The 23,879-nt window shown below is 57.1% G+C and overlaps 1 protein-coding gene across 4 annotated transcripts; it reads right to left on the bottom strand.

The window, feature by feature from the left end:
- Positions 1-2,559: 2,559 nt before the first annotated feature.
- Positions 2,560-23,640, bottom strand: PDGFB (platelet derived growth factor subunit B). 4 transcript variants are annotated; one of them, XM_055082176.1, is made up of 7 exons: positions 22,920-23,640; positions 14,080-14,176; positions 11,664-11,753; positions 9,966-10,171; positions 8,417-8,558; positions 4,552-4,702; positions 2,560-4,022 (listed from the first exon to the last, which is right to left on the bottom strand). In XM_055082176.1, the coding sequence occupies exons 1-6, from the start codon at positions 22,980-22,982 to the stop codon at positions 4,578-4,580; spliced, it is 723 nt and encodes a 240-aa protein (XP_054938151.1). In that variant the 5' UTR covers positions 22,983-23,640; the 3' UTR covers positions 2,560-4,022; positions 4,552-4,577. The 4 variants fall into 4 exon arrangements, with proteins under 4 accessions (XP_054938151.1, XP_007110294.1, XP_054938153.1 ...); XM_007110232.4 differs by having other exon boundaries at positions 2,560-4,171; positions 22,920-23,639; XM_055082178.1 differs by lacking the exon at positions 22,920-23,640 and adding an exon at positions 15,266-15,280 and having other exon boundaries at positions 2,560-4,171.
- Positions 23,641-23,879: the final 239 nt, after the last annotated feature.

Consider the following 23,879-nt stretch of genomic DNA (forward strand, 5'->3'; position numbering starts at 1 on the left):
GTAAATACTACAGTAGCACGTAGCTGGTTGAATCCACGGATACGGAGGAACCGTGGATGAAAGGCAGATAGGGAGGGCTGACTATAAATTATATGTGGATTAACCACCGTGTTGTTCAGGGGTCAACTATACCTTCAGAGTGAGCCAAAAGAGGACAAGCGGGTAAGAAAGGGGGGCTGCTCTTTTGGAAAGGTCACATAGGGCAAGCCTCACTGGTGGGTTGACACTTGCACGAAGGCCCGAAGGAAAGGCTGAGATCTGGAAGGAGCAGTGACTTTCCTAGGATCACATGGTAACTACATGCCTGAATCGGGACTATACCCCAGGTTATGTACAGATGTTAGGATTCTGGGGTTCCTGGCCTGATGCTACAAAACAGTGGAAACACACCAGAGCTGGTGTCAGCAGAGGAGGATGGGGCTGGGATCCAGCCACTCAGGAGCTACGTGGCCTTCGGCAGGTCACTTAATCTCTCTAAGCCTGTTTGCCATCACTTTGCCTTTCATTTTCTCCTCCATTCCTGAAAACAATCCTGAGAGTATTACGAGGTTATAGATATTTTACTTTATAAGCGAAAGAGGCCATTATTTTGTTATTTTATGGAGACAGCCGACGCTAAGCCTCCAAAGACGGCTACAGTTCTGCTCTAGTTGAGAGAGGAGGATTGCTGGCTGGGACAGAGAAGGCTCCTGGGCCGGGCAGGGTGGGTGGGGAGGGCAGCGGGGGAATGAGATCTGACATCTGAGTGGGCCTTGAATAAAGGAGAGTTCATAACATGATGCTAAGCACCCAAGGATTGTGGAAGATAAATGGACCAGCGTGGGGGCCACATCATCTCTTTCCCAGAGTGAATGGGGCTATCTTAGGATTGGGTTTGGTTACGAAGGACAGAAAACCCCAAATAAGAGCAGCTCAAATACAGACATTTCCTCCTTTCTTATGTAAAAACTCCTGAGCTAGGCAGTCAGGTGTCGGGGACCCCAGCCCTTTCCACTGTACTCTACCAATCTCAGCATTTGGCCTTCACCTCAATGCTCAAGATGGCTGCTTAAGTGCCAGACATCATGCCTGTATTACAGCCAGCAGGGCAGAAAAAGGGATGAAGAAGGGAATGCCTTGTTCCCAGCAGAAGGGATTCTGGAAGAATGCCATTTTAGCTTGGTGGTTCTAAAACCCAGAGAGGGCCCACCAGGACCCTGGAGGCTTACAGGCTGGACACTGCTGCTGCCTGGTTTGGCACCCGCCTGGGATGGTGTCTGGGAAAGGAAAAGATGCAGGCAGCTCTGCCTGTTTCACCCAGGAAGTTCCTGCAGCCATCCATGGAACAGCACAGCTGTTTGCAGATGCCAAGATGCCACATGCACTGGCCCCCCCAGCTGCCCTCTAAATTCCATCCCCTCCTCCTCCCAGCCTGAGCCTTCTCTAGTGCCCTGGAACCCAGAACCCTGGGGGTTTGGGGAATGGGGAGGGTCCTACAGACAGGTCGGGCAGGAGGGGGTAGGAGTTTTCAGGTAAATCCCTCTGATCGGCACTGCCCACCACCACCACCTCAAGCATAGGGCTATGAATCCCAGGGTGAATTTACACCAAATTGCTACAAAAGCCCCTGGTAGAGACAGACACATGGTAGCGGATCAAGGTGAGTGAATGAATGAATGAATGAATGAGTCTATCAATCAACCAATCAATCAATCACGGGGAGCCCAAAGGTTATTCAGTTTAACCTCAGCCAACTTGTCACCCAGCTGCCACTTACATACTTTCAGTGACAGGGAGCTCACTACTTCCAGGGGCAAAATGGTTTTAGTTTTAGATTGTCCGTATGATGAGTCAGATTCTCCACCTCCTAGGTTTCCCCATCAGCGCTAGTCTGCCAGCAGGTAAGCCCCAGAATACATCTGGCATCTTTTTCATGGAATCAGACCCAAGTCTTCGTGGATGAGGAGAAGCACGGAACCACACAGCTCGACCTTGGAGACCACAGATCTCCTGGCCATCTTCTCCTGTTTCAGATGGTATTCTGACCAGAGAGGGGCTATGAGTTGCCCAAGGCCACACAGCTGGCTAAGGGCTGAGCCAAGATCAGACCCCAGCCCCAACTGTCAGCTGTGTTCCTTCTAAACCCCACGGCCCCTCCAGGACCTCCTCCAGCCTTCCCCACGCTGGGTACCCCCTCCCCACAGCCAGTCCCACCCCATGATGCTGAGGATCCGTTTCCCTTGTGGAGACCCTCAGGCTGGAGAAACCCATCTCTTGTCACTGCCAGTGACAAGCACAGGGACGTGGGGTCCAGGTATCAGGAGCTGCAAGCGGGACCAAGCCATACAGAGTGGGCTGTCTGGCTCTCACCGGCTCCCAGACAGAGGCCTCCCTCAGAGCAGCGGGCCGGCGTGCGCGCATGCGTGTGTGAATGTGTGGGGGCGCGTGCGAGCGCGCGTGAGTTTGCGCCCGAGTCTCCCAGAGCGAGAGGAACCCGTCGTAAGCTGTCGGCAAATTCTGCCAATGCGCAAAGGGTAATTGTCACATGCAGTGCCAACAGACAGATCTCCAGCGGATTCATTTGGTTTGGTTTTGTGGTTATTTTTTTTTTACAACTTTAAATACGGAATATAAATAAATTTTACATTTAAAAAATAAAAGGAAAGCCCCCAAAAATATAATCACCGACTTTACAAACTGAAGGAAGCAGATTTAGGAGATGGGGGGAGGGGGGAAAGTGCAGTAGAAGGTGGAAAGGGAGGTGGGAGCTCAGACCCCACCCCTAGGGGGCCCTGGGGAATCTTTTCCCTTTTCTCCCCCACTCCCAGCCCAAGAGCTGGTTTCCTGGGAGGAGCCACCAGAGACGGAACTCAAAAAGAGCTAAGAGGAGGGGCGTGTGCAGGGGTGGAGCAAGGGCTATCCCCTGCCCTTGGAGACTTTCTCTTGGGTTTTTCACACCTGCCTAAAGGGGAGACTGCTTGAGCTGAGGACTTGGGGAAATGGAGGCCACAGGGACAAGTGCTGCTCCCCTGCCCCCCACTAAGGGCTCAGTCCTGTCTGACCGCTCCAAGTCGTGGGCTGGGTCAGAGGCACAGCCAGTCCACACAGAGCCTTTGTGTCAATTAGGAAAAGGATCCCTTTCCTCAAGACACTTTACCTCCATCTGCCAAAAGATTGTCATAATAAATATACAAATTGGTCATGTCAAAGGTTGTGTGTCACCTGTGCTCCCTGCATGCAGTGCCCTTGTGCAGTGCACACCCGGTACAACCTTACATGGCAGTCTTGGCTGGGCTGGGATACGACAGGCAGGCCCTCTGCTGCCCTGGGCCCTGGTCTTCTGTCCTACAGAGCAGTGACTGGGGTTATCTGTGGCCTCAATAAGGGGTCCAAGAGCCCCTTGGTGCCGCAGACTGAAGGGTCAGGACAGGAGGAGACACAGGGTGGAGGTAGAGAGATGAAACAGAGGAAAAAGTGAACAGGGGGAGTGGAAGGAGGCAGTGCATGCCCAGGTCACCAACTCCATCCACCTCCGGAGCAAACTTCATCTCTAACCCGTCTGAGAGGGCACTTGGCTGCCTGGTGCTCTGGCCACACCTGCCTGGAGGAGTCCGCATCCTCAAAGAATTCAAACGTATAAAATGAAAAGAAGCCACTGTGAGCAGAGCTAACCAAGGGGGGATGACCGGGCCTGGGCATCGCAGGAGGGGGTTTTCTCCAGTCTATGCTCCGCAACATGGCCTCAGCCACAGGAGTACGAGTACCCTGGCCTGCCTGGGGGTGCTCCCGTCAGAGCTGGCTGCGGGTCCAGGGACCAGGCAGGCCATGCTGAGAGGTCCTCAGGCCCACGCGCAGGGTTTCAGGCCAGTCCACAGCGCTGGGGAAGGAAGCTCCTTTCCCCCGACAGCGACCCCATCAGTCTCTCTTGCACTTTCATCCCATTTTCTCCAGGTCAGGAGAGGAAGACAGCGATGGAGTCCAGGTCCTTCATTTCCTTCTTGAGCTTCTGGGCAAGATGCTGGAGGCCACTGAGGGGAGACCCACTGGTGGAAGGGTGGACGGACACGTGGAGGGGTGGGGGAAGCACCATTGGCCGTCCGAATCAGGCATCGAGACAGACGGACGAGGGGAACAATATTATCACTCCAAGGACCCCATGGGGGCAATACAGCAAATACCATATTAAATAACCCTGTAGGCCAAGCAGAGGGACATGGGGATCAGAAACAGCCTAGGGCTCTATCCCACTCTTACAGGCAACCAGGGGCAGGGAGCTGGGGTCAACCAGCTGCCCCTGGTTTCCAGCAGGGCTCAGGGCTGGAAGATTTGACGTCTAGGCCTCCCATTCTCTTAGGGCATACTGAGACACAGCTGGGCAGGGGTCCCTAAAGCCCCTCACCCAACCTGTGCCGCGGAAAAACTCCATTGATAACTGGAAGAGGAGATCAAGGCTTAGAGCCTGGATTTTGTACGGGAAAATGCCTCTCCCCCCACCCCTTCCTCAGCCAAAGCCACAGGCCAGGGAGAAGGAACACAGGGCGCTGGGCCTCAGTTTCCCCACCGGGCCCTCACCTGCCCGCACTCTCCTGCAGATGCCCCTAGGCTCCGAGGGTCTCCTTCAGCGCCTTCTTGTCATGCGTGTGCTTGAACTTCCGGTGCTTCCCCTTGGGGGGCCGGCGGACTCGCACAGTCCGAATGGTCACACGAGTTTGGGGCGTCCTGGCTGCTTGAGAGAAAGAAGGGTCTGGTTAGCAGGTGGATGAACGCTGGCGGGGATCTGGGGGTGTCTAGCCCCTTGACTAAGGCCCGCCACAGACCTCCCCATATCCTCTGGGCTGAGAGAAGGGGTGGGAGGGGAGTCGAGATTTGAACCCAGCCAGACGTCCTGGGTTCAAACCCCAACTCCACCGCTCACCAGCTGTACCTTAGGGACAATTACTGAACCACTCTGTGCCTCTGCTTCCCCATCTGTGAAATGGGGCTAACAAACTGCCCACCTCATAGGACTAGTGGAAGGAATAACTGACAATATATGCTGGCAAACACAGAGGGGAGCAGATAAACTATGGCCTCAAGTTCTCTGTCATTACCCCAGTGATATGACCCTGATTTCCACGCCCCTTGTACCTGGACTGGACTTGGATCCGTTAACCAATTTAAGGAGGCAGACTGGTGCTGGTCAGTTCCAGGCATGAGCCTTAAGAAGGCCTGGCAGCTCCCACCTTTGCACTTTGGGGAACCCTGTGCTGTCACATAAGAAGTCTGGTTCGCCTGCTGGGGTTGCCACATGTGGGAGCCACGTGGGGAGGAGAGGCCCTGGACTACAGGGAGAGGGGTAGAGGCCCAGCTCTCCTAATGCAGCCTCCAGATAACTGACTGCAACTGCAAGAGATGCCACCAGGACCACCCAGCTGAGCGCAGGCAACCCACAGACGGGAGAGAGCATAGAAAATGACTATTGTCTTAAGCCACTGAGTTTAGAGAAGTGATCAGTGAATAGCAGCTGCTCTTATTCACTTGTTTCTTTTTTCCCTTCTTTGACCCCCCTACTGAGGTTTCCTCCCACCAACCTCAGCCTCTTCCGGTCATGGGATGGGGGTTTTCCTTTCTTTGACCCCCCTACTGAGGTTTCCTCCCACCAACCTCAGCCTCTTCCGGTCATGGGATGGGGGAGCCCCTAGGCTTCGGGCATAACCACACCCCTCCACTGCTGACCTGGGCCTTTCCCTCCGTTGTACCTGTCGTCTGCCTGGGCCTAGCCACTCCGAGAGACAGTACAGTGGGGTGGGCCAGACCACCTGGGTCCAAACCGGGCTCTCCCAGGTGTTAGCTGTATGCTTTGGGGCAAGTCACATACACTCTCTGTGCCTCAATTCCCACATCTTTAAAACTGAGAACAGCAGCCCTGGCCCCCTAGGTTTAGGAGATAATACATGGAAATCGCCAGCTAGCATGCACCTGTCAAAGTTCTAAGCTTATTTATCCTCACAGCAGGTATAGGTTTGTACAGTTGACAGATGAGGAAACTGAGGCAGAAAGTCCGGGATTTGAATGCAGGGATCTGCCCCTGGAATCCATGCTTTCAACCACTCTGCTGTAAATCACAGTGCCTGCCAGTCTTGGTCAAGATTAGCACTTATGTCTCTCTTCCTCCTGGGCTCCTAGGTAGACGTCCTAGCAATGAAAGTTTTCTCTGCCAAGCTCAAGGCCTGCCTCTTCCTGGGAGCCTTCAGAGTTCTCCCCAGCCCACCCAGCTACTTTGGGGCCAACGCCTGACTTCCCACCTCACAGACACAGGCTCGCATGAGGCAGCTACCCCACTGCCGCAAGTAGGAAATTTAGGGACTCAGTGGGGTCTCAGGTCCCCCTTGAGGGAGGCTGCCCGAGAGGGCCATTGAAGGGCCAGAGACAGGGCCGTCAGCAGGACGCTGGGCTGGGAAAAGCCTGAGCAAGCTCAAGGTCATCACTCAGCTCATAAGTGACAGGGCAGAGATTTGAGCCCAGGAGGTCTGACACTGACTATCACACGTGCCACACCACCAGCTGCCACAGGAACTGTCACCCAGGGCCAAAATGCTGAAACTAAAATGGCAAGACCTACATATCGAGTGGTTGAACATGCCTCCTAAGAAACTGGTTCAGAAAATCACATGAAACAAAGGCAGGGAAAAGAACCCCATTCTAAACATAAAGAAGAATATAATTTTTCCTGAACAGCAGTCATCCTCCATATTAACTCTACAAATAATTTACAGCATGTCAGTTTGAAGCTGTCAAATTCTCAGCCTTCCTAGGTCATCCATGACTCAGCTCAGCTCTTAGAACAGGAGGAAGAGGCTGAGATGGCCCTGTCTTCAGGAGGCTTGTTAGTAAGAAATGGCAGTGAGATTGTCCTGTCCCCTAACCAAAGAAAGTTATTGAAAATCCAAACAGTCACTTGCATGATTTTTTTATGCCCATCTAATCCTATTAACTTAATGAGTCTCATTTGATCCTCACTTTTCTCCTCGAGGGAGAAAAGGCAGCAGATACAGGCAAAAGAACCCCAAACCAGATGTCCCAAGACCTGGGTTCCAGGCTCAACTTTGCCGCTGTGCTACCTTCATGAAGTCCCTTCACCTCTCTGTGCTCCAGCAGCCCCATTAGTAACACTGAAGGACTGACTTGTAAGATCATCTCTAGCTCTAAAATTTTTAAATCCTTAAAAAAAAAAAAAAAAAAAAAAAAAAAAAAAACCAAAATCAACTTATCAACATTTCACATATATAATAATCTCTTGGGTTTGTAAAACAAAAGCAGAATTCCCAAATCAAAGCTAGCTCTAAAATTTTTATTTTCAAAAAAAAAAAAAAAAAAAAAAAAAAAAAAAAAAAAAAAAGACGAGGCAAGTTAAGAGCCAGTGACAGTCGTCAGGGTGAGGGAAGAGCCAAGAAGAGAACTTCAGGATACCTGAATTCTAGCTATGCCCCTACCTGGAACTGGCTGTGTGACCTTGGGCAAGACCTCAGCTTATCTGGGTCTCAGGCACCTCCTCCATAACATGTAGAGGAGGCAACTGGACCATTGTTTTAGTCCCTTTCAACTCTTTAAGTCAAACTTGCCCCTGAAATTGTGAATTCGTGAAATCTAAGGACAAGAACAGAACTCCAGTTCCAACTTATCCGTGTGTTTGAACCCCATCTGTCACATCCCTGCTACATTGTGGCCCAGCCTTTACTTGCATACCTCCAGGAACACAGAACTCATCACCTCACGAGGCAGACAATTCCATCTTGGACTCCTGACTGATCACCAGCTTTTGCATATATGTAGTTAAAATCTCCCTCTGGTGATTTTCCCCCCACTGGTCCTAACTCCCTCATCAAGGCTACAAGGAATTAGTTTGATTTCTCCTCCCCAGGACAAGTCGTCAAATATCTGGTTACGATATATGCCTTAGGGTGTTCTCTCATTCAGGCCATGGTTCCTCCCACCATTTCATGCACCCACAAAACAAAGTAGGGGGCGACGGTAGCAAGACTGGGATGGGGGCTGCTCTGGATGGGGCGGCCAGCACACCTCTCGGAGGAGGTGACTTCTGACCTTAGACCCAAGTGAAGAGCAGGACCTAGGCTTGTGAAGAGCCAGGAGGAGTGCATTTCAGCCAGAGTGACATGTACAAAGAAAGGCCTGAGGCACTCAAACAGGCCAACCTGGCTGGGGTGGCATAAGTGAGGGGGACTGGGTGGCAACAAGGCCAGAGGGCCAACCGGGGGCTACATCCTCACAGAAGGCCTCCCAGGCAGGGGAGGAATCTGGACTGCTGTCAGTGACATGGAAAGCTTCAGGTGAACTTAACCAGGGGTATGCCAGGTCCAATGCCCCCAGCGCGCCCCCGGCAGCTGCCATAGAAGAAGGGGGCTGAGCGATCAGAGGCAGACCCTGGATGGGCGGTTACCTCGCTGCTCCTGGGAACTCCCGGGACTTCGGGTCACGGGCCGTGCCACCACCGTCTCACACTTGCACGCCAGGTGGTCCTCCAAGGTCACCGTGGCCTTCTTAAAGGTTGGCTTCTTCCGTACAATCTCAATCTTTCTCACCTGGAAGGCAGAACCACCACGGCGCCTCCGTAAGACCACACAGGCAGGGGCCGACAGAGCTGCCTGCACGCTCTGCCACCCAGCATCCCCTGTGGTGATCTTTCCTCGAAAGCCTGGATTGCAGCAGGGTAGATGCTTTGGCCCAAACAATGGCAGGACCTTGCCCTCTGCTCTTCTCGTAGCTTTTCCATCAAAACAAGCCCTCCTGACCTGGTCTCCGGCAGCCCCCCTCAGATCCCCCAGAGAGGGAGAAAGGCATTTCCCGGTTAAGCGTGGGGCCTGTGGTGTCCTCATTCCCTGAGCGCCAGCCAAGGTCAGGGGCTGCAGCAGAGGCGGGGGGATGGTTGTCTGGAAGGAAGCGGGGGGAGGCTTTATCCAGGAGGGAGGCGGGAAGGGGGAGGTCAGCTGTCAGGTGTCCATCCACGGAGCTGGCAGTGTTGGGGACAGGAGATACCATGACAGTGGGCGCCGGGGTAGACAGTGACATTGGTAATCTTGGGCCCAGGGCCCAGGCCTGGGATGGAAGGCGGGCACGAGGCAGGGCCGCGGCTGACCACCGGGGAGGAGAGTGTGATGAGGCAGGCAGGGCACTCGGCAAGAGTAGGTAGGGAGCACCAAGCCGCTCCCGAGCCCTGGAGAAGCGTGCCCACCGCCCAGCAGCAGCTCGGCCCAGCCTGAGCTGGTGTGGGGGCGAGGCTGCCCCCAGGGGGGCAGAAACCTTTCCACATAAATCAGAAGACAGCTGAGACTTCTCTGGCCCTGCCCTGCCCCGTGTTGAGACCAGGAGCTCCCCAGGACGGCCTCTACTCTAAAATTTCCCTTGGGTCAGAGTGTACACCCAATCTTTCCGGAAAGGGGACAGGATTCAGCATTCTGACTCTCTGCTAGGGGCTGCCCCAGCTCTTGCAGGGTCTGTTGCCTGGGAGGGGTCTCTCTGCCCTCCTTGCTAAAGACATGACCTGTCAAAGGGAGATGGGTGGGTGTTAAAGATGCTGGGGCACCTAGCTGAGCCTCTCTCTGTGTGGATTGAAGAAAACTGAGAGCCCCGAATAGGGGAGATCTTGGAGGGAAGTTGAACAGCTGCCCAGAACGTTCTGAGCGTCCGATATGTTTGTGGACCTGTCTGTTCCAGGGACATTTGGGGATCTGATCCCTGTAAAGGAGGAGGCAGCATCCTTTACATACGGCCCCACCCCGGGGGCCTGTCTGTGGCTCATGGTCGCCGCAGCCCGGGTGGCCTCGGCGGACCCGTGGGCGGCCTCTGCACACCTGTCGGGAGGGAGCTTCTCGAGATCGGCCCTCTCTGGACGGAGCCCCGGAGCCCGCCAGGAAGGCCTTTGGACGCCCCCCGAAGCCTGGTCAGCGAGTCCCGTGCCCCCTACCCGGGGCTGGCCGAGGCCTGGGTACCTGAACGGGCCGCAGCTGCACCTGCGTGGGGCGGCACTGCACGTTGCGGTTGTTGCAGCAGCCGGAGCAGCGCTGCACCTCCACGCAGGGCGGCCACACCAGGAAGTTGGCATTGGTGCGGTCTATGAGGCGCCGCGAGATCTCGAACACCTCGGTGCGTGTCTTGCACTCGGCGATCACGGCTGGCTCAGCGACTGTCGGGGAACCTGGAGGGGGCGGGGACCTCCATCAGGGTGGTGGGCCTGTCCAGAAGCCCCACCAACAGGAAAGCTCAGCGCGGAGCCCCTCTGGGACTGCTCGCCCTCAGAAACGCTGGCCTGTCCCATCTCCTTCAACCCCAGCGTGGAGGGTTACCAGCCACGGGACTTGGGCAGGCTGCTGACAGGCTTGAGGCCTCAGTTTCCCCACGTGCAAAGTGGGGATGATCAGGGACTCCCCTGGTGGCGCAGTGGTTAAGAATCCGCCTGCCAACGCAGGGGACACGGGTTCGAGCCCTGGTCCGGGAGGATCCCACATGCCACAGAGCAACGTGCCGTGCGCCACAACTACTGAAGCCCGAGAGCCTAGGGCCCGTGCTCTGCCTCAAGAGAAGCCACCGCAGTGAGAAGTCTGCGCACCGCAACAAAGACCCAATGCAGCCAAATAAATAAATAAAAATGGGGATGATGAGATCTACACCCCAAAACCACTGTAAGGATCAAGTGAGATCATTCCGAGAGCGCTGGCGTGGGGTACACGTCAGTTTCCTCCCGGCAGCCCTCAACCATTTTATTCGATGATTTCACACGCTTATGAGTTTGCCCGGCATGTGGCCCTTACTTGTGTATTATCTTGTAGCCACTCTCACATTGCTGTTTACACTGTAATCTATTCTTACGTTTTTGCTTCTTTCAAGCCTCAGTCTCCTCACCTATGAAATGGGAAAATAACAGTTCCTATACTGTTCTTGCCGATCAAAGGAGTAAGTGAAACTTGGCCTACAGCAGGCTTACAGTCAATGCTGGGGCGACTGTCATCTGTCATTGTTCACATATAGAGGAACTGAGGCTCGGAGAGCTAAATTAGCTGCCCAAATTCACAGAGCAAAGAGTGAAACTCAGGCCACCCGACTCTTATGTGGCGGGCCCCCCAGCCGCGGTCTACAGAATTTTGGGGACTGCAGGTGGGCAGAGAGGAAGAGGGGCTTGGAGAGGGCACCCGCCTCCCTAAGAAAGCTTCTGTGGGACCCAGTGACCTGCACCCTCCTTTGCTTCACGCCTGCTATCACAGGCACAGCGCTTCGCTGCAGAGGAGACATGCAGCCTGCCAGCGGCACTGGGTTCAAGCCAGACGAGCCGCTTAGGATCCCAGCCCCACCGCTCGCTAGCTGTGTGACCTCAGCTGCTTTTTTTACCCTCTCTGGGCCCCAGTTTTCAACCCTATAAAATGGGGTTAATAATCTCTACCTCCAAGGTTGACCTAATGAACCAATGAGGTTTTAACGAGCTATATTCAGAAAACAGTGTGTGTTGGGGGAGGGGAGGATGATGACTTAGCTCCTCGATAGAGGGTATTTAAGGGTGGCTGTGCTCTTTCAGTTCCACTCGGTCCTGGGTGTCAGGACGAAGGAGCAGGCCCTCCGGCCTCGGGCTGGCTGCGTCCCCAATTCTTCCCTGGCTCCCACCTTTGAGAGGCCACCGTTCTCACCCTCAGTCTTACCTAGGCTCCTTCTCCCGCGGGATAAGCTATCCAGCTCGCCTCCAGAATGGGACCTGGTCAAATTCAGGTCCAATTCAGCCCCGTCTTCATCTGTAAGAGGAGGTCAGACACACTCTGAAAACTGCTGGCTGGCTCGACCACGGCTCTGGGGACTCTGATGTGGGTTCCAGGGCAGGCGGGAGGACTGCTTCCCTCCCCATCCCCCCACTGGCACACCACTCCAGAAAAGAGTCTCCCCTTCTGGCTCCCTGTAAACCCGAGGGTCCCAGCTCTGAGGAGGGGCCCCTCCAGACAAACCCCAGGGTGGCCCTGGTGCTCAGAGGGTGGTGGGGCCCTGACTGCATCGCCAAGGGATCATCAGCCCTACTCCGGGCCCTTCAACCACATATTTGGACAGAACCCATGTCAATGGAGTTAAAAATAACCCATCCCCTTTGCTACTGTAAGAGAACCCTCCTTGGCCTCCAGGGCAGGGTGAGGACCCAGAGCTCCGAAGGCCAGTTTCCAGTGCCCCTCCACCCAGCGTTCCCATAGGAAGTGCTGAATGGAGAAATTCCCAGAATCCCCAGGGGGGACCGGCATGCCCTGGACAACAGCCCCTCTGGAGCCCCGGACAATGGCCCAGTTGGGCGGGGAAGAGGGAGGGAAGGAGAGGGATGGGGGTGGAGGCTGAAGGCAGAGCCAGGGGTGAAGAGCCAGGCCTGGTGGGGCGGGGAGTGGGTGCTGGGAGAGCCCTTGCCCTGCCCCCTTTTCGGCCCTAGTCTCTCTCCAGCCCCCAGTCTTTCACCGTGTTCCTCCCTCTCCCCCTAACCTTTTGCCCCACTTCTGCCCTAAGTTGTCCATTTATTCCTAAAGTCACAAACCACAGCTCCCTTCTCCATCCTGGGTGGCCCTCATCTCAGCATCACTGGCACTCCTTGGACGCAGCCCTCTCTCTAGAGATGGCGGCCGGAAGCAGCTGCGGGAAGTGAGGGTTGCAGAAGGCTCGGAGCTCCTCACCGAAGTGTGGGCAGCCCCTTCCATCTCTTGATGGCTGAAGCGCCAGCAAATACACCACGGGAGTTGAGGACAAGCTCCTGCTTCCTCCACGCAGCACCTCACGCTCCCACGGTCTCCCCAGCCCGCGAGCCCACTGGCCCTGGCCATGGCAAAGCTCCCGCTCATCCGTGCAGGCTCCCGGTGGGTCCTGTTTGGAGGAGCCTGTGCTATAACTGGTGCCTTTCCGTCTAGCCTACTGTTCCTGCGTCAGCACGTCTGTCTGTCCTTCTCACTCCCTTCCTTTCTCTCTGCCACCTCTGGAATGTCCCTGGTGGGGAGGAGATGGGGAAAAGATGTGCTTTGTGGAAAGGTTAAGTTGATTAGGAAAAAATAGCCACCCGGTTGCCTTGAAACAGGCCCGCTATTGAAAACCTCATCTCGGAGCTACCGACTCCCACCCGGGGGACACAGGGGCTGCCCGAGGGTGAGGGCCAAGGGCCTTGGGAAGAAACAGCAGAGAAGCTAAATTTGGAAGTTGCCCCATTGTGTTGACCAGGGCTGGCCAGTCGGGCATGGGGTGGGAGGTGTGGGAGACGTGGGGCGGGGGGCCTGGTGAACAATAGGTGGGCCCAGCTGGGGCCCCCTCCCGCCTGCCTCGCCAGCCCCCAGCACAGGCGGGTTTGAAAGGGCCCGGGAATGCTTTTGAGAGGGAGCCAGGGGCCCAACGGGGAGAGGAAACAAAGGCAGGAAATGCTGTCCCCCGTAGATAGCAGTCTGGGCAAGGATTACAAAGTGACAAAGAGACAAAACCCCCAGAGGGAAGGGGAGCTGGGGGTGCAGGGGGGCTGCCGACCAGGGCTCCAGGGAACAGGCCAGAGGTTAGAATAGAATGGAATTTGCTCTGAAGGCAGCGTTTATAAATACATTCCCGACCCAGCCCGCCAGCCCCGCCACGTGTGTGCCACCAAGCACGTGCCCATGCACTGAGCGCGCTCTTGGGCAAGGGCAATGCTGCCCACTAGTGTGGGCCAGGTGTCCCCCGGAGACCTTGGAGACTGGGCCCTCGGCCAGAGAGGGGCAGGGAGAGGGCCCCACTGGCACCACCCTCCCCGGCTGAGTCCACACCCGGATGCACATTTGGCAGATGCCCTGGGTACCTTCTCCCTGCCCGCTCCTCTCGGCACCCCACCCTCTGCACCCCGCCAGAGCCACATGTGGGAGCTTCTCCCGCCACACCCCACATCCCAGGTAGCAACCCGTCCGCCTACTCAGCCCTGCCCGGGACAGGTGTGGCCGAGCCCTGTGGGGCTGCCACAGGCCTCTGGGTCTCTGGATGCCAAGGGAGCGGGGATGCCCTGCCCCCTTGGCAGCGGGGATGCCCGCCCGGCTCCCCAGGACTCAGCGGAGGGCCGGAGCAGGGGACGAGGGTTCAACTCACCTCCGGAGTCTCCGTGCAGCAGGCGCTGGAGGTCATCGAAGGAACGAATGGAGTGCTCACTCAGCATCTCGTAGAGCTCCTCGGGAATGGGGTCCCCCTGCCAGGCAGACGCGGGGGGGCCAAGTGAGCTGGGCGCAAGGGCTTCCCCAGCCGTGGCCCTCTTCCCCCCAACACACACACTCCCTCCTATGGCAAGTTCCCATAGGGCCCCTTGGCCACGGACAAATGGCCAGCCAGGCCGGGGGCAGGCAGGGTCGGGGGGAGATTCCAGGCCTGACAGCCAGGAGCACAAAGGCCCGGGACCAGAACCTGCGGAAGCCTCTAAGGTGCAGCTCAGATCTGCATCCCTCACCCCCAAGCAGAACCTCAGCTTGCTTTAAGTTAGATTTGATCGTACGTATCTGTCTCCGCATCACACCACAGGTTCTGGAGGCTCCAACAGTCTGATTTCTCTCTGCTTCCCCTCCACGCCTGACAGCTAAAGGCAGCCAGCATTTGTCATGGGAGATCGAATTATCCCCATTTGACAGAGGTAAAAACAGAGGCTCAAATAGGCGATATCCTTTGTCGGAGTCCTACAGCCGATTAACAGCAGAGCCTGCATTCAAATCCAAGTCTTTCTGATGGCAGAGCCCGTACCCCCAGCCTCCTGGGTACACAAGGTGTTTAATAGATGCTTGGAGAGTTGGATGGTCTCAGGAGGCCACATGTACTAGCGTTATCTATTTAGTCTCTCACTCAAAAGAGGAGGGAAGGGAATCCTCAGATACAGCCGGGAAACCTGAAAGCTCACCGGTGCCCCATGCCCAACCAAACCCTATTTTTAGAGCCCCTCTGGCCTGTTGCCAAAAACACTTGAAACTTAATAAGCGCTTTAACAGGCCCCGTTTGGAGCCGGGCTTCCTCCAGGGAAATCACAGGTCCTACAATAACATGAGAGCAACCCTAATAGGAATGTCACGGCCCCGTCCCCCATGGTCCAGGGAGACCTGAGGGGCTGATGCCAAAGGTCTTGAAAAAGAGGTGAGGGCCTCTTTCTTGTGCCTCGGGGCAAAGAAAATGCTCAGGATCTACGCCGGTGCAGACACATGCACGTGCACACGTAAACACACAGGAGGGCTCCGCCTTGTGGGAGGAGCCCCTGGGGAGGGTTTCAGCAGACCTGACTTAACTACTGTAGCCTGACCTTGGGTTACACGAGTCTGTGCCTCAGTTTCCCTGGATTTAGAAGGGAGGCGCCCCTGCTCGAGCTGGTGCACCGAACACTCGGAAGACTGGAGTGCTGAGAGGCTTCCCACAGGCTGCCTCGAGGAAGGAACGCCGCCCTCTCCCTGCTTCGTGGCCAGTCCCGGGGGTGCTCCCCGCAAGGTCTGTTAGGAGCCTGGTGACTGATTAGGTTCTAGCCTCCCCCAAAGCTCCGCCTCCTCATCACTTACCAACACCTCCTCCAGGGGTCCCACCACACGCGGGCCTGGCCACCGGAGTCAGCCCTGGAGCCAGAAGGCCAGGGTGGCGTGTGGCCATGTCCGCTCTTAAAGCAAATTCCTTGAGAGCTCTGAGCTGAGTTTCTTCATTCGCACGTGGAGCTTATAAGCCTGCCTGGTGCCTAGGGCGGTGGGGAGGTATGAGGGAGAGAAGGGTGGGGGTCTAGCAGTAAGCTTGGCTGGGAGCTGGGGTCCACGACGGCACAGCCGGGAAACCAGGGGATGCGTGTGTGAGATGGGGAGGGATGTCAACTCAGCTGCCCCTCACTTTCCTCTCCCACCTCCACGTGGCCTGCCTCCTCCAACCCAGAGAGACCACGCCTTTGGTGGTCTCCAGATGCGGGCACAGGACCCAACCCACGGAACGGAAAGCAGCTGGCCGGTCCCCGGTGAAGCCCAAGGCGGGCCACTGCCCCTGAGGGTTTTGTCTGCCCCAGATCTGGCAGTCCAAAGAGCAGGGGTTCACCTCTACCGCGACTAACCTCCCCGTGAACTCAGGCTGGCCACCGCCCCTCTCTGATCCTGGCTCTCAGTTGCAAATTGAAGGGGTTGAAGGCATTTGATTCAATTCTAATGCTGCCTGGGGGTCGCGGTAGAAGCAGCAGAGGAAAGCCCAGGGTGGGGTCCCCGGCCAGGTCTCCCAGGCTGCTTGTGGAGTAATGATTTAATTAACCCCCCCAGGAGAGGGGCCCAAAGGCCCAGGACCAAATGGCACACAGCACTCGTGCCAAGACCTCCTTGCCCCCTGGAGAGCTGGCTGCCGCTGCGGGCCAAGGCAGAGTAGGGAGACTCCCAAACGGGCCTACCTAGCAGATGCCCCAGACCCAGCCTATGATGCAAAGGAGATGCCGTCTCATGGAAACAAACCCACAGCCTCCCAGGCTGAGTGGGGAAGAGCCCAGGATAGAGACAGGAGAGGTGGGAGAAGCACACAGTAGGTGCTCGATAAATACTGGTAAGATGCATGAAGGACTCTCCCCTTGTCTCTGGAGTTGTCTCCTGTATGATTCTCCCCCTCCTCCACCAGGAGGACCACCCCCGAGCACACTGCCTCCTCAAGAGTCCACTTTCTTCTAAGCAGAGATGCCATTCCTGCACGTGCTTTCAGTAATTTGGCCACTGGAGGCCCAGAACACCCCGAGAGCCCCTGGCTTTGACACTAAGACCACAGCTAACTTCTGTGAAGCGCGAACTACAGGCCAGACACTGAGTTAAATGCTGTACCAACTACCAACCCCAAGAGGCTGGCGCTTTTTGTATTCCCATCTTCCAGGTGAGGAAGCTGAGGCTTAGAAAAATTCAGGAAACAGCTACAGGTCTACACGACTCGTAAGTGGCAGAGGGGGCCCCTCTCTCCCAGCGCCATGGAGCTGCCTGGGCATTAACCTCAGCTCCCGTCAGCTCCCCACCCTGCAGGGCTCATGAGCAGCAGTTCTCAATCAGGGCCGGGTGGGCCCCCGGGGGGACACTGGTCATGTCTGGAGGCATTTTTGGTGGTTACAAACAGAGGAATGCTACTGGCATCTAGTAGGTGGAGGCGAGTGAGCCTGCTAAACGTCCTTCTATGCACAGGACAGCCTCCACAATAAAGAATTCTCTGGTCCCAAACATCCACAGTGAAGAGATGGAAAAGCTCTGTAGTAGACAAAGCAAGGGCTTCAGCTGCCAGGGAAACCGGGGTTCTTGGAGTCAGGCTTTTAACAACCTAAAACCTCAGCTTCTTTTTTTTTTTAAGTGAAACTTTTTATTGAAGTGTAACATACACACATTAAAGTACAGAGGTCATAAGTATACAGCTTAATTAATTTTCGCAAAGTAAACACATACCTTGAGAAATAAACAGACCATCCCAGCACCTGAGATGCTCTCCTTGCATCTCCTTTTAAGGGTGACCACTATCCCATTTTCTATTACTGTTAGGTTTGTCTGATTCTGAACTATGTTCTCTTTGGTAATGGGCTTCTTTGTTCAACATTATATTCGTGAGACTTATCCAGGTTGCTGTATTTAGTAGTGGTTCATTCATTTACATTCTATTAAATAAGCATTCCACAATTTATACGTTTTACTCGATATATTTTTGGGTTGTCTCCATTTTGAGGCTATTATCAATAGGGCTGTTATTAAAATTCTTATATGTCTATTTGGGTGCATATTAGTGTAATTAAAATTAAATAATGGGCGATGGTTGCACAACTCTATGAATTCTGAATTGCCAATTTCTGCAAAGAAGCCAGTTGGGATTTTCATAGAGATTGAGTTGAATGTGTAGATCAGTTTGAAGATTAATGCCATCCTAACAGTATTTACTATTCTAACGCATGAACGTGGGTGTCATTCTCTTTATTTAGATATTTTAAAATTTCTTTCAACAATGCTTTGTACTTTTCAATGTATAAACCTTACGCTCCTTTTGTTAATTTTATTACTAAGTATATTATTCTTATGGTGCTGTTATAAATGGAATTGCTTTCTTTTTTTTTTTAACATCTTTATTGGAGTATAATAGCACAGGGAGATCTGCTCATTGCTTTGTGACCACCTAGAGGGGTGGGACAGGGAGAGTGGGAGGGAGATGCAAGAGGGAGGGGATATGGTGATATATGTATGCATGTGGCTGATTCACTTTGTTATACAGCAGAAACTAACACAACCTCCGCTTCTTTATCTTTTAAATGGGGCTAATAATACCTCAGCGGCGTTACTGGGAGGCGGAATCGCACCTAGCAGAGCAGCCAGCAAAAGATGGGTAGTTAATGAGCCCTGCTGTGATCCCCATGCATTCCTTCAGTGTGGCTCCTTGAGGGCAGCAGCGAGCAGCACGCATGCGCGGGGCCTGCAGTGCAGGACATTTTTGAGGATGATAGTGGGTAGGTGGAGAGTATGTGGCTTTGCATTATCCCCTGTGCCGGGCCACAGGAAATGACACCTGAGCCCCACACTGGCACTTGCCTGGGGCCGTGTGGGCTGGTGGGTGGGTCCCTTCCGGGGCTGGGGGTGGCTGAGAGGTGGGCAAATTCAGCCTGTGGTCAGCTCCAGGATGCAATGCCCTGGGAGAGACTCACATGGGCACCTGCTGGGGGTCAGAGGTTATTCGAGGTGTGGGAGGGTGAGCAGCCCGGAGCCCGGGTTTCCTGGGCACAGGTTCTAGAAGCCTCCTTAGGGTGGGCAGCTCCCCCTCGGAGACAGGAAAGGAGGCCTGGCACCCTGATGAAGCTGCCCCAGATCTCAGGCCCGGGGTTCCTGGCAGGGCGAGGGCGTGGCAAGAAGGCAGCTGGGGCGCAGCCAGCTGTGGGCGCCAAGGCAAACAGCCTCCTCCCCACCCCACCCCTAACGCCAGCTGCGGAAGGTAGGAAGGGCACAAGCCAGCTGAGGCCAGGTGAATTACCTGCTCCCAGCCAGGCTGGCAGATTAAAGGGGCTTGGACCCCACCCTCTGCCTGGGCCCCAGCCGTACACACAGATATACACTCCCCAGCCTGCCTGCCGTTCAGCTGAGGGAGACAACACGGGCTTGGCCCAAGCAAGCAGGGGCATTGTCAGTGGCTGGCAGACGAGAAGGCCTCAGAGCGCCCGCCTGCCCGGGAGTCTCAGGCCTGATTTAGAGTCAATGCCAAAGCCAAGCCCTTTGAAGAAGCTTTCTCTGGGCAGACCACGGAAGCCATTTAGAACCAGCCTTTCCCACCTAGCATTTCGCTGCCTTATTGCTCCTGGGACCCTCCCACTCCCCCATTGGGCTCCCACGTCTCCCTCCAGCAGAAAAACTGTCAGACCAGGAAGAGAGAGGCCAGGGCAGCCGTTACAATCCTGGCAGCGCATCGCAATCACTGACCCCAGCCACCCCTGGTCCCAACTCCCAGCACCGAGTGGGGCCCAGGAATCTGCATTTTCAAAAGGCCAGTTAATTCTGCTGCTCTTGGGGAACTCTGAGCTGATCCAACCCTCTCATTTTTTTTTTTTAGGTGGTAGACACTGAGGCCCAGCTCAAGATACCCAGAACCTTTGCGATCTAATTTTCCTTCCGTTTCTTTCTCTCTATCCAGTCTAATCTTGGCAGTCCAAGTACCAAGACATGGAAGAGAAAGAAGTGCTTGTCTCTCAAGATGGGGGTGGGGGAGGGAGCGATGCAGGGGGACTCAAGTGAAGATGCCTGCTGGAGGGCAGCATGGCTATGTCGGGCTGCCCTGCGGGAGGACTGAATGAGGCCGCGTTTATAAAGCACTTAGCAAGCCCTAGACACATGTCTGGTCCTTCCCTCCCCGCCCCCGCAAGGATTCACTGTCCTTTCCACAAATATTTACAGATTATCCACCATGGGCCAGGCACCGTTCTAAGCAGGAGAGACAGTGGTGACCAGGACAAAAGCTCTCTAGTGGAGTTTATACTCTGGTGAGGAAAAACATATAATAAACAACTAAATAAATCAGAAAATGAAAACAGTTGTGCTAGAAGGGCATTTCAATGGGGGGGGTGGTGAGGGAAAGGGACTTATGAGGCCCATGGCAAGGACCTCTTTACACTCCTGCTGCATCAACCTCTCTCTCTCACAGACACACACACCGTTCCGAGGTCCTGCACCAGAGCCTCCAAATTCTGTTTGATCCTAACCTGCAGCAAGTCAGTCTCCCACTACCGAAGGCCATTAGCAAACCAGAAAGAAGCTGGCCGATTGAAGGTCTGCGGGCCCCTTCACTCCTTCTCGGCAGAAGGGTGCAGAGGCCAGAGACATCACATGACGAGGAGAGTCACCCTCCCGGAAGCCAGCTCAGCTGATGGAGATGGGACCTTAAGGGCCTCAGCCGACCCTCAGCCAGGCCCCACCTCAGAGCTCCCCATCCCTCCTTCCCGGCTGCTGAGGCCTCCACCTGAGGCTCAGTAAAAGCGTGCCAAGGACACGGCCAACCCCAAGGCGACCTCCACCAGCAAGCCCTCCTGGACTGGCTCCCATGTCAATAGGTTTTCCCTTTAGATCTCCTCCCTCAGAGACTCCTGAGGCTTACTCAGGCTCTGCAGGAAATTGCTTCGTAAACTGCAAAGCACTACAGAACTGTGGGTTCCTGAAGGCCATGATGCTGTGATTCAAGCGAGGAGAAAGGCACCAGCTTCCATGCCATAGCCTCCCCGCCAAACACACATACCCCTGGAGCTCTGGAAAGGGAGGAGGAGGTGCTGGATGAAGCTGGAAATGGAAAGGGCAGGCCTGGGAAGGCCTTCTCCGGCTGTCACCCAGCCTCTCCAGAGCCGGCTGGGATCCCCAAAGAGGATAGAACAGTCAGGGGTGGGAAACCCCCTCAGCCATTCAGGGTCATCCAGTCTTGGAGGTTCAAAGAAGGGCTTATTTGAAGGGAGAAACGCTCTGGACATCACAGCGCCCCCCACTTTCGGCCACACGAGTATGGTTTTAAAAAACAATCACAGAAGGATAATGCTTGAGGGGCTTCGAGCTGACCTGACCAGGCAAAATCCAGTGGGTGCTGCGGAGCCGGGACCTGACGGGAGGGTCCCTGTTTCCATTCCCACATAGTACCCAGGAAGGAAACGGGGTCGCTGCAGAGATAACTAGGTTCCAAGGCCCACGGTGGGCTCACCTGTTGCGCGCGGGTGGGCACCTGGTGTTTGGGGGTAATAGGGGCCGTGCGTGCCTATGTGCGTGCGTAGGTGTGCGCGCACGTGTGCTCAGGCTGCGTGTTCGGGGGCCGTGCGTACGTGTGTATGCGGTGCGCGCGCGTGTGCCCCGCGTGTGCACGGGCGTGGCGGCGGCGGGCGCGCGACCCGGCCGCGGTAGTGCGTGCCCGTCGCTCTGCGCACCCGCCCGCCCGCCCGCCGGAGCGCAGCATCGCCTCCGGCCAAGAGTGTGCATGCGTGGGGTGAGTGAGCGAGTCGGGGGGCCGGGCGGGGTGGGCTGCGGAGAGCAGCGGCGGGGACGCCGCCGTTCCCAGGACGCCCTGGCACCGGGCCCAGCCCCCAGACCCCGCGGCGAGGCAAAGCGGCAGCTGGGGCCGGCCGGCGCCCCCCTTCGCAACAGCTGGACGCGGCCCGGGGGGCTGCGGGAGCGGAGAGGAGGGGGCGTCGGGAGGGGCCTGTAGGCTGCCGGGCTGAGCCCCGCGTCCTCCCTCCCGGGTGCTGGCCGCGGGGGGTGGCCGCGGAAGGGCGGGGCCCCAGGGCGGGCGGCCGGCGGCCCTCGAGGAGCCCCGAGAACAAAAGGAGACGGCGACGGCTCCTCCGTGGTCAAAACAACCTGCGCTGGCGGCGGCCCAAGGCCCGGCCGCGGCCTCGGAGCTCTTCACCTTAACCCCTTCGCCGCCGCCTCCTCCTTCCTGCGCCTCGTTGGAGGCCGAGAGGGGCCGGCCCTCCCCGGGAGCGGGCGAGGTGCGGGCTCCCGGCCGCGGCCGAGCAGAGGCGGGACGGGACCCAGGCACGCCGCGCTCCCCGCTGCCCTCTTCTCCCCGGCACCTCGCGCCTCCTCCCTGCCCCGCCCCCTTTCCCACCTGGATTCCGGGTAGACTTGCCAACTCACTGCTACGTGAGGCTGGGAGGGGTGCGGGGGACTCAATACAATCTGATAGCTCCCGCAGACGTTTTTACACCCCAGCTCTGCTACGCTTTTACAGGCGGCGCGCTCCGCGCCCTGCGAGCGGGGGAGAGAGGTGCGTTCTCTCGCAGGGTGCGGGCGCAGGTATGGCGCGACCTCAGGCACACACCGCCCTGGCGGCTGGATTCCCTAAGACCCCCACTCCTCCCCTAATCCCAAGTGCCCAAAACCTCTCTCGGCACCCACTGCGCCCAAGACACAGGCTGCTCCTGCACCGCACTCTGGGGCCGGGCAAGACCTGCACGGGCCCCGAGGGCACCCAGCCCGGCCGGGAGCTGGAGCCAGGGTGGGACGGAAACCCCCGCCGAAGACTGGCGTGGCTGCCACCACCGGTGCGCGAGCTCGCTCCTCCCGTGCAAGCCGGGTCCTGGACAGGACCTAAGCTGTAGCCGAAGTGGGCTCGGGAGGACGCGCTGCCTGCTGCCTCGGCACCACCCCAGCCCTCTCCCTTGGGCTAGAAGGGGGCTTATTCTCGGGTTCCTGAGGGGTGGGAGACAGGACCACACACACCTTCCCCTGACGCCCAAAAGCTCGGGGATCTGAGATCGCCCCTGGGAAAGAAAGGCACCGCTGCCCCCTCCTCTTAGAGCCTGGCACGTCCCCGGACCTCGCGTCCCAGCCCTCGGAGGTCACCTAGCGCCCGGCGCCAGACCCAGGGGCTGCATGGGTCCAAAGTTCACTGCAGCGAAAGGAGGGGGCGATCAGGGGGTAGGGGTCGGGGGTAATGAATGAAGCGAAGCAGCCCCAGCCGCCGTCGCAACTCACCTCGGCGCTGACCAGACGCAGGTAGCAGCAGAGAGACAGGAAGAGCGCCCAGCAGCGATTCATGCCGACTCCGGGCCCGGCCCCGCGGGGCCCCGGACGCGTGGACCGAGCGCGCCGCCCCCGCGGCCAGGGTGGGGGGCGGGGGCTGGGGAGGGAGGTGGGCTCTGCTCGGGTCTGCGGCGATCAGGCGCTCAGGCCGCTGCAGCCGCCGCCGCGGCTCACCCGCATGGCCCCCGGGCGCCGCCGCCCCCAGCCCGGGCTCCGTCGTTGGGGGGTTGGGGAGGACCTGGGCGCCGGACCAGGGTCCGAGGCCGCTACCTGGGCGGATCCCGAGCCCGAGCGAGCATCCACGGCCGGGGGGCTGCGTCGCGAACCAGCCGAGGCGTCTAGCCGTGTGGGGGCGCCCAGGGGACTCCAACCTCAACGAGGAAAAAGAACACGGCAGTCGATGGTTCGTCTTCGCTCGCCGGCTAAAGGCGTTTTCCTCTGCCCGCCGGCTTAGGTTTTTTGCAACATTTTCTGGAAAGGCCCCCGAAGTCGGAAAGCGCAGAGCTGGGCACCTCAAAGCCAAAGTCTCCCCCAAAAAACTTTTTCCAAAGTTGGCTTTGCAGCGGCGGCTCGAGTACCCGGGCAGGGAGAGGTGCAAACTCCCGCCCGGGCCGGGTGGGGGGGCCGGAGCGTGTGCGCCCTGGCGCGGGGCCCGGGCGGCGGGCACGGCTGCTCCGCGCGCGCGTCGTGCCCGCTGCGCGCTGGACCGGGCCCGGCAGACAGGTGGACGCGGCGCGAGTCGGTCGGTCCGTCTGCCCGCCCGCTCGCCGCTCTGGGCGTCCTCTGCGGGCTGCGAGTTGCGGCTGCTCCGGCTTTCTCTTTGCAACGAGGCTGGAGGGTGGGCTTTTTTTCCCCCTTTTTGCGCGTGTGTGTCTGTGTGCGCGCGCAAAATATCCCTATCTCGGGAATGAA

Source organism: Physeter macrocephalus, unplaced genomic scaffold (assembly GCF_002837175.3).
Source record: "Physeter macrocephalus isolate SW-GA unplaced genomic scaffold, ASM283717v5 random_30, whole genome shotgun sequence".
Taxonomy (NCBI): Eukaryota; Metazoa; Chordata; class Mammalia; order Artiodactyla; family Physeteridae; genus Physeter; species Physeter macrocephalus.

Coding starts and splice junctions, on each gene's coding strand:
- PDGFB (XM_055082176.1), bottom strand. CDS start 22,982: ATGAATCGCTGCTGGGCGCTCTTCCTGTCTCTCTGCTGCTACCTGCGT. Junction 14,177..22,919: donor TGCGTCTGGTCAGCGCCGAG/GTGAGTTGCGAC, acceptor TCTGCCTGGCAG/GGGGACCCCATTCCCGAGGA. Junction 10,172..11,663: donor CCGCGGGAGAAGGAGCCTAG/GTAAGACTGAGG, acceptor CGCCCCCTCCAG/GTTCCCCGACAGTCGCTGAG.